The sequence below is a fragment of the Salvelinus fontinalis genome, chromosome 34 (genome assembly GCF_029448725.1).
Source record: "Salvelinus fontinalis isolate EN_2023a chromosome 34, ASM2944872v1, whole genome shotgun sequence".
In the NCBI taxonomy this organism is placed as follows: domain Eukaryota; kingdom Metazoa; phylum Chordata; class Actinopteri; order Salmoniformes; family Salmonidae; genus Salvelinus; species Salvelinus fontinalis.
This window is the reverse complement of record NC_074698.1, coordinates 15162527-15171882: the sequence shown is the minus strand read 5'-3', so window position 1 is coordinate 15171882 and position 9356 is coordinate 15162527. Positions and strand designations below refer to the sequence as shown.

General features: G+C 43.2%; 1 protein-coding gene across 1 annotated transcript in view; it reads right to left on the bottom strand.

The window, feature by feature from the left end:
• Window positions 1–8699, bottom strand: part of LOC129833253 (UBA-like domain-containing protein 2) — a 19352-nt gene extending 10653 nt beyond the window's left edge. The window contains exons 1-2 of the mRNA XM_055897699.1: window positions 8399–8699; window positions 1444–1500 (exon numbers count right to left, since the gene is read on the bottom strand). Of these exons, the coding sequence (XP_055753674.1) occupies window positions 1444–1500; window positions 8399–8518 (177 nt within the window). The 5' untranslated portion in view covers window positions 8519–8699. The remainder of the gene's footprint in view (window positions 1–1443; window positions 1501–8398) is intronic.
• Between the last annotated feature and the right edge of the window lie 657 nt (window positions 8700–9356).

Here is a 9356-nt window from a genome sequence, read left to right as displayed (position 1 = left end):
CTTACTTATTATGTCTTGTTTTCTCAGGTAAAGTACTAGGCCTAATTAAATAAATAAAAACCCAGCCCCATGTTTACAACAAGCAATGCAACCCTGGATGTCAATTGGTTGTGGAAATGTGACCCTCCTGTGTTAGGTTTAAGGCTATAAGAGTCTCTTACATATACACATATTTGTTCTCCATGTATAGTCAATAGTGTTTGATCGAGGGCAGTGTTGTGTACATTATTGTTGCTACACGGAGCTCTTTCTTCCCCATACCCACCGTTTCCCCTGTGGCTCCCCCAGGCCCCAAGGAGAGTGCAGGGCAGCCTAAAGAGAGAGAGGGGGGGAAGGACTAACACCGGCAATACATGGAGATGGCTTGCAGCTGCTGATGACTGCCCCTCCACACTCTCTCTTTCTCTCTATCCTTTAACAGCCCTTCCTCCTACCCTGTAGCAGATAGCTCTCTTACATCACTCGTCCTCCCAGCATGCACATGCCCGCCTCGTGCGCGCGCACACGCACACACACACACACACACACACACACACAATGATGTAATGGCTGCACCGAAAATAATAACAAACCCTGGCCCCCGCCACTCACACACTTCCTCTCTCTCAAGCGCGAACATGCCCCTCCCACCCAAGAGGAAGGGAAAAAAGAGAGAAAACCAAAACAGTGTTGTAGCAGCAGACAGATGATAAGGGGATGGCTGGGTTCAGTGTGCACGTCAACACTGCATGCTCACAGCACAGCCTCCATGTGTTAAACATTACATTACATTTCCAGCTCGCCGCTCCAGGGATTTTACTGGTCAGTTGAAGGAGAAATGGTTTCATGCACGGACCACATGATCACTATAGCCGTTAGGGAATAGCATTGCGTAAATTGGCTTGGGCCAAGGACAGGGGCCAGCCTTGTGCCATTGCTTTCATCGCGGTTAAATTAGCTATTTAGACCCAGCTACTTCGCTGTGCCTGACATACGGAGTTGGCATAAAAATACATATTTTCATGCAATACATGTTGAAGGAAAAGGTTTCAAAATATTGTGTAAGGTTTAAGAATTCATGATATGAAAGGTGTGTTGCACTAAAGAGCATGGTGCCGGTCCATGGGCAGTATATCTTAAGTAAGTTTACCCTAAAAGGCTTGGCCAGTGTCGAAAACCATAATAAGCACGGTGGAGTAGTACAGCAGGATGTAGACTATACTACTCAGGAGCGATAACTCCAGTGATGTCACTCTGCCAGACACAGCTGTACTACTATGCCCATGGCTCTAGTCCTGTCCTGTTGGTGAATCTGTCCCTAAGTCTGATTGAAGAGGAGGAGCCGACTGGCCTGGTCACTGACGTTGCAGCCATGCCGTAAATTAGCTCCCTGAACCCACTGACACAATGTAATACATGCCTTAAGCCCTTTTATCTTTTTTAAGGGGAACAAAATGCACTTACCATCTGGTGGTGGTGACTAGGGATGTTGGCCTCCTGGAAAAAGGAGCTTAAGGCTGTCTGTGGAGGGAGAGAGAGAGACAGAACGAGGGGAAGAGAGGAAGTTGTGTGTGAGAACATTGTGAGCACTTGAACTGCCATTTGCAGGAAGATGACCTTTGACTTTTCTGAATATTCGGGGAAAAAACTACTTTTAGAACACAAGGCCCACCACTGGTAAAAATGTGTGCAGTTATCTATGCCAACAGTGCGCAACAAAGCGTAATTTATCATAACCAGTAAAGATAACGAATCCTAATTGCTAAATTGCCTCATATATACACTGAGTGTACAAAACATTAAGAACACTTTTCTAATATTGAGTTGCGAACGTGCAATGGCATAGCCTTGTTTTGTTAATTTAGCAATAATTATTTCCCGAGCCCTTATCACAGTCAAGACATCTATTTTATAGTAGCAGTTAAGAGTGTTGGGCCAGTAACCGAAAGGTGGCTGGTTCGAATCCCGAGCTGACTTGGTGAGAAGAAAAAAAATCTGTCGATGTGCCCTTGAGCAAGACACTTAACCCTAATTGCTCTGGATAAGAGCATCTGCTAAATGACTCAAATGTAAAAATGTAACATAACAGAATCAAATAGAACCGAATAGTGCGAAGTGATGCACATCTGATCATTTGAAAAGAGTTACAAACCAAAATAAGTATTTATTTTTTTCGGATATACACAGTTGTCTAGTTTATTCTGCCTGTTCTTTGGAATTTTCTAAATGGAATAACAATTCCACTTTGAACACGGGGATGAATGATGACCATGACATCTGTTTGGTGAGTAGGCCTGGGCTTAATGATTCTGATGAAAATACGCTCGGTCTTTATCAAACTAATGTTATAGCATATTTCAGAGTAGAACCAGTCTATGTTTACGGGGGTTATATATAGCCAAGGCTAACCAATTTTAAAATGGCACTAGCAGTTCGCAAAGTGGGGTCGTCACTAGTACCACAGCCACAAGGTCAAGCTCCCGAGTGGCGCAGCGGTTTAAGGCACTGCATCTCAGTGCTAGAGGCGTCACTACAGACCCTGGTTCGATTCCAGGCTGTATCACAACCGGCCGTGATTTGGAGTCCCATAGGGCGGTGCACAATTGGCCCAACGTCGTCCGGCTTAGGCCGTCATTGTAATTAAGAATTTGTTCTTAACTGACTTGCCTAGTCAACTTTCTTTTGACTGATAATGTAAACTGGTTTTCAGTGACAATTATGGAAAAATCTTCTGAACTCCATTGTAAATAAAGGCTCAGCAGAAACAAAGTGCAAAAACGTTGAACTCCGTAACCTGCTGGGGACGAGACTGAGATCTCAGTTATGCTGTCAACACTGAATTTAATCTGGTTTGCAAATGTTTTGACTAACATAGATGGGTGTGAGCCATCAGTAGGCTACCTCTTCAGGTTTCTATGGGGGGCCCACTCAGTGATTTACTACACAACCTCTAGCAGAAGATCAACTGGTCCTACCTCTGGTTAAATGGGAGAGGCCGAATTGTTATTAACTGACTTGCCTAGTTAAATAAAGATTAAATACAAATAAACCCTGCTTGTTTCTACAATGTCTCTTCTTAACATCAGATTTTAAACCTGACCCTTAACCCTTACCTGAACCACACTGCTAACCGTATGCCTAACCTGAAGACCAAAAAGCAAATTTTTTTGTTTTCATGAATTGTTCCGTATAGCCAATTTTGACTTTGCGGTAACTAGTGACAACCGCAAAGTATCATATTAAAGCGGTAAATTACGCAATTATTCCAAAATTGCAGGACATTGTTGGAACACATATTTCCCAACTTCAGTCAACCAGTCCATTTTGAATTTGTGATAAACTGACGTCATTTGGCAAGGAATGTAGCTTGTGTATCCCATCAGTTAGATCCGTTGTTATAGGCATTTATTTCTGTGGGCCTAACGGGAGCTTGTGTGTGCACTCAACACGCGTGTGTAGAGGAGCGGTCAGAACACAACTGAGTGAGTGAGACAAGGAGGGTAAAGGGAATTTAGGGAGCAGAACTCTGTGATGCTTGGCTTCTTTTTTGTGTTACGCAAATGCACATGTACAAATTGAACATTAGAGTCAAAGCAAATGAACGTTGTCTTCAATAAAAAAAATTGGCCCAAATAGTTTTACAGTATAAAAAAATTATAATCTCTGGTTAAAGATTGAGTTTTGACGTCCGTTCAAGTACTCATGCCCATCCTTAGTTTGCGGACCACAAAACAGTAGTAACACATTTCACCTTCCTATCCGCTCACTCTGGAGAGCCTGAACCCCATCCCCCTCTGCTAGCATCGGCCTATGGGTCAGTTGGTACGAGTAGATCACATGACTCTGGGGTTTAAACTATTATCCTCCGTTGTCTAAAACAGGGTTTGTAAACCACGCGGAGAGAGAGGCAGTGGCAGACAGGCTAATGGCTCAGTGAGAATGTACACACTCGTTTAAAATGATAATTAGCATGGAAAAGAAGATGGCTAGTAGACTAGTACTGTTCCTTTACTTAAAAATAGTGTTACAAATTAGTGACATGTAAACAGTTTAGGCGATATAAACTAAAGTGAATGGGGTATGTGCTATATTCTCAATGACAATTCACATAGGCACAACAAAACCTTGTTTGTGACGGCCTTCCTCTGACGGGCTATGAGGAAACACAATGTAAACAAGTAGTCCTACTTTCAGTTGCTGCCCTTGAACACAAACAAGGAAGTCGATAGGCAACTTCTATTGTTTCACTCTGTTGTGAATACAAAGACCAGCCTGGTAAGGACACCATGGTCCGGAAATAAAAATACACTGATACCAAAACATATCCTTAGAAGTTTATCAGATTTTATTGCAAGATACCGGTTTTATGATTCATGTAGTCTGACTGGCCTATGATTCATGTTCTTTTTAAGAGGTGGAAAATTGACATTCTTTTGTATACAAATCGCCTCAAATATGAACGTGTCTTAGTGACTGGATTAAAATAATTGCATGCAGCCTACTACTAAAATGACAGCATGTCTAGCTAAACCATAGTCCTTCGTGCCTTGCCTAGCCTCCATTTCCCTTCACTAGACTCTCTCTTTGCGAACACTTCAATGGATGTGTGGTTTCCCCTCACGGCTGAAGCTGGCCCCCTCCCCCACAAACCATGCTCTGTGGTTGTTTGACAACAGCAGCAGTAGTGCAGGAATGTCTGCTGCTCAACGTGACACACATAACAACATGAATGTGCTGCACTGCCATTGTCTACCAGGCTGCTGGGATCACACTGTCTTTGTCTATTTATGTTTTTTAATGTTAAGTGTGTTTCTGTGTACATCCAAGACCATCAACAACGGTTTCACACGCAAATAATGTAGGTTACAAACACACAGTGCAACACCATATCTAAGAGCATCGGCATAAAGGTTTCAGTACTACTCGTGGGCTTTAAGTGAGAGCATTCATTACCTTACGGAGCAGAGAACCTAGCAACGGAGCAGAGAACCTAGCAACGGAGCAGAGAACCTAGCAACGGAGCAGAGAACCTAGCAACGGAGCAGAGAACCTAGCAACGGAGCAGAGAACCTAGCAACGGAGCAGAGAACCTAGCAATGGAGCAGAGAACCTAGCAATGGAGCAGAGAACCTAGCAATGGAGCAGAGAACCTAGCAACGGAGCAGAGAACCTAGCAACGGAGCAGAGAACCTAGCAATGGAGCAGAGAACCTAGCAATGGAGCAGAGAAGAGTCATGACAGTGTTTTTTATGTAACCTGACTGACAGAACACTGCAATGAAGCCCAGCACTAGGCCTATATAAAAGCAGAAGAATTGAACAGGCGTCTAAATGAGGGCACAGCAAACAATAACAAATTTTAAAAAGCAGCCTGAAATAGAAATAGGATAAATAAATATAGGTGAACACAAAAAGAATACTTAGGGTCATACGGAAGAGTGCAGAAGAAAGAAGTGCATTAATAATGGTGTAGTAACAGGGATAATGAGGCTGAGTGGGGGCTGTGCCCTGAGGGAGTGACAGAGTACGGAACATGCCCATGGACACGACAACACAGCCTGTCCTGCAGCCAGGAGCCATGAGCAGACACGACAACACAGCCTGTCCTGCAGCCAGGAGCCATGAGCAGACACGACGACACAGCCTGTCCTGCAGCCAGGAGCCATGAGCAGACACGACGACACAGCCTGCTCTGCAGCCAGGAGCCAGGACACGTCGACACAGCCTGCTCTGCAGCCAGGAGCCAGGAGCAGACACGACGACACAGCCTGCTCTGCAGCCAGGAGCCATGAGCAGACACGACGACACAGCCTGCCCTGCAACCAGGAGCCATGAGCAGACAGGACGACACAGCCTGCCCTGCAACCAGGAGCCATGAGCAGACATGACAACACAAAGACATTCAATTAACTAATAAAGGCTAACATTTTGAGATTCTATAAAATATTTATGTATAATACAGAGAGACTCTACATATACGCACAATATATACACAGAGAGCACAAAACATTAGGAACACCTTCCTAACATTGAGTTGCACCCCCTTTGCCCTCAAAATAGCCTCAATTCGTCAGGGCATGGACTCTACAAGGTGTCGAAAGCGTTCCCCAGGGATGCTGGTCCATGTTGACTCCAATGCTTCCTACAGTTGTGTCAAGTTGGTTGGATGTCCTTTGGGTGGTGGACCATTCCTGATACACACAGGAAACTGTTGAGCGTGAAAAACCCAGCAGCATAGCAGTTCGTGACACATTCAAACCGGTGCGCCTGGCACCTACTACCATACCCCATTCAAAGGCACTTAAATATTTTGTCTTGCTACATGATTCCATATGTGTTAATTCATAATTTTGATGTCTTCCCTATTATTCTACAATGTAGAAAATAGTAAAAATAAAGAAAACCCCTTGAATGAGTAGGTGTGTCCAAACTTTTGACTGGTACTGTATATGTGTGCCATTCACCCTCTGAATGGCACACATGCACAATGTCTCAATTGTCTCAAGGCTTAAAAATCCTTCTTTAACCTGTCTCCTACACTTCATCTACACTGATTGAAGTGGATTTAACAAGTAACATTAATAAGGGATCATAGCTTTAACCTGGTCAGTCTGTCATGGAAAGAGCAGGTGTTCCTAATGTTTTGACCCTCCACTCCTTAGCCAACAGCACCTGGGGGAGCTCAGCCCAGCCATAAGCAACTAGCCCTTTGACTTTGAGCCGGACAAGTTGCCCAGAGGAGGCTAAGTTGTCTCTGCAATGCATCTGCTCCAATCAAGCTACAGGCTGACTCTGCTCTCAGAAGCTTGGGAGGAGCTGAGCAGCCTCCTCAGCCCCTTCAAACTACCTGGCACAGCCACTTCTGCTCGCGCGTAAGCACTAACAAAAGCGTGGCCATTAGACAGAGCGGAGGTGTGTTTGGGAAACCACTTGGAAGCAGAGGCCTGAAGCCTCAGATCTTCTCAGCATCTCTCTGTTGTCCATACTTAGGGCCCTGTTGAATATTTCAAACCAGTGGCCAGCTGAGCTCTTCAAACAGGAGCGGATATAGCCTACAAGGCTTTGCATACATTACTCTAGGGTGTGCTTCAACATGAACTGGATTTTTCTTTCATATCATGTAGTGAATTATTTATTCACTAAAAAGGTATGTTACTATTACACTCATTCAAATTACAATTCCACCTTGCTGCTCTGGCTGAAACCATGATTGATTGAAAAGGGTCACGCTGTGTGTCAGCTGAGAAGAAACGCCTGTTCATACGGTGTGCATCTCTGAGCCAGGACTAGGAGTATTGGATATGAACAACTGGAAGGAGAAGGCACCGTAATCTGCCTAAAGATAGATATCCCCTATGAATACTTCTGGACAAGAGTACGGTCAATCCAGGAGGTCCGCTGTGTACCCTTTCACTAACCTTGTTTAACAAGCAATCATAAACACAATGTTCTTTAAACGTGTGTTTGTGAGTGTGTTTATTGGTGCACTACTCTTTTGCAGCCAAATATGGAATGTAATAACTAGTAGAAGCTTGTTTCAAAATTGGAAGTGTGTATTGACTGGTCATAAGTCATACCAGTTGGGACTGAGGTATGAATTGCTTTGTGTGCTAGCTATGTAACATACATGCTATTACACTAAATAGCCTACACATTTTCAGAGCAGCAGCAATATTCAAAAAACAAAGGCAACGTTTGAGACACCTTTTACTTACTACAACAATGGGGTCTGGCCAGGAAGAGCCTCTGCGTGTTTGGTGGTGTCAAGTCAAGAATGTAAACAAAGTTAACCTTATGGATTCAAAAACCTCAACCAGGTATTTTCTTTCTGGACACTCCTATTCAGACATAATTGATGGAACGCGCTTTAACGTTACATTATCTAGCTAATTCGCTCTCTGGATAGCTAGTTAGTTAGTTACCAAAAGCCGGTTGCACTATTACTGTATCTAGCTAAATTAGACGTTCGAGATTATGTTCATATGGCATTGAAAGAAATCAGATCACACTACTATCAACTGCAACCATGGCTAGTTAGATAATGCAGATTTATGCAGATGTATATTGAATAGGGTCAAAATGAAAAACATAACATAAAATAACCAACGTAACCAATACAGATATAAAAAAAATAACGTTAGCAGCCTCAATTTACCATCTAGTTAACGTTAACTGGTGTGAACAGTCAAAGCAGAAATTCGATTGCAAACACCGCATTTCCTAATGTTAGACCAGGTCTTCCGGATTATCCATCGTAAAAGCATGGTCGTATGACTGGGTTTACTTACATTGTTGTAAAAAAAAAAATCGCCATTCTCTAATTTCGGAGAACTTCTCATTATTTGCCTTTGTTTGCTAGCTAAAGTGGATAGTTAGCTGCATCGCTATGAAACCAACATATAAACACACACATCGCATACCTCGAATTGCCAGTGAGCCGCTTGAAGAAGCTGCTTCGCTTGATCAGCAGCACAACCAGCAGTCAAAACAAACTGGTTTATCATCACTTGATGCCTGAGTTCGTCCATATTCACCGACATAACCGCTTTTCACCCCCACCTCAGTTATTTTATCGTTGAAACCTGGGAAAACAAAGCCTCGTTTTTTTCTTCTTCAAAATTTCGAAATCAATCGCTCAAACCTGACCCTCCTTACCACGCTCTACCCTCGCCTTCCAGTAACAACAAATATGTCCATGTCATCACCAACAACAAAGCCAAGCACAACAGCTGATTGGATAAACAAGTCAGCAAAATTGTACAGGCTGGTACACCATTGGCTATCACGCGAGCCAGCAAGTCGCTGGAGTAAGGTAATTGCAGGGTACATATATTCATGGATTGGATGCCAGAGGATGAGTAAATCACACCTATTGGCTTATTTCTATAAGAAGGTATATGAGGGTCGTTCAACAATTGGTCAATTTAGAGATAACGCATTGAAAAGGTCCAGGATTGGTATTTCTATTGTAAATATTTACAGAAACGTTATGATGGTTGTCTTTGTTCCAGACCAAACAGTCAGAGACATATTGTACTGGTTACAATATATGCACGTTTCAAATTCTGTACATTTGATCAGAATAACAGTAGTCGATAATATAACAGCTAATGGACGGTGAGCAAAGCCTACAGTTCGTACTTTTTTTCCCAAACAGAAAATACATCGATAATAATAAATGTGCTGTGGTGTCGGCGAGTCTCTGAATAGCTGATACTATGTTATGAGACAGCATATACAGAAGAAAAGTGTATTCATTTCTGGCTGCATTGGTGATCAAACACGTTCCGTGTGTTATTCTCTGTGATTATCTCTGAGTACTATCCACTAGGCAGTGGGACGTCAAGCTCCCTCCCTGCAAGACTGAATAATTCAGCT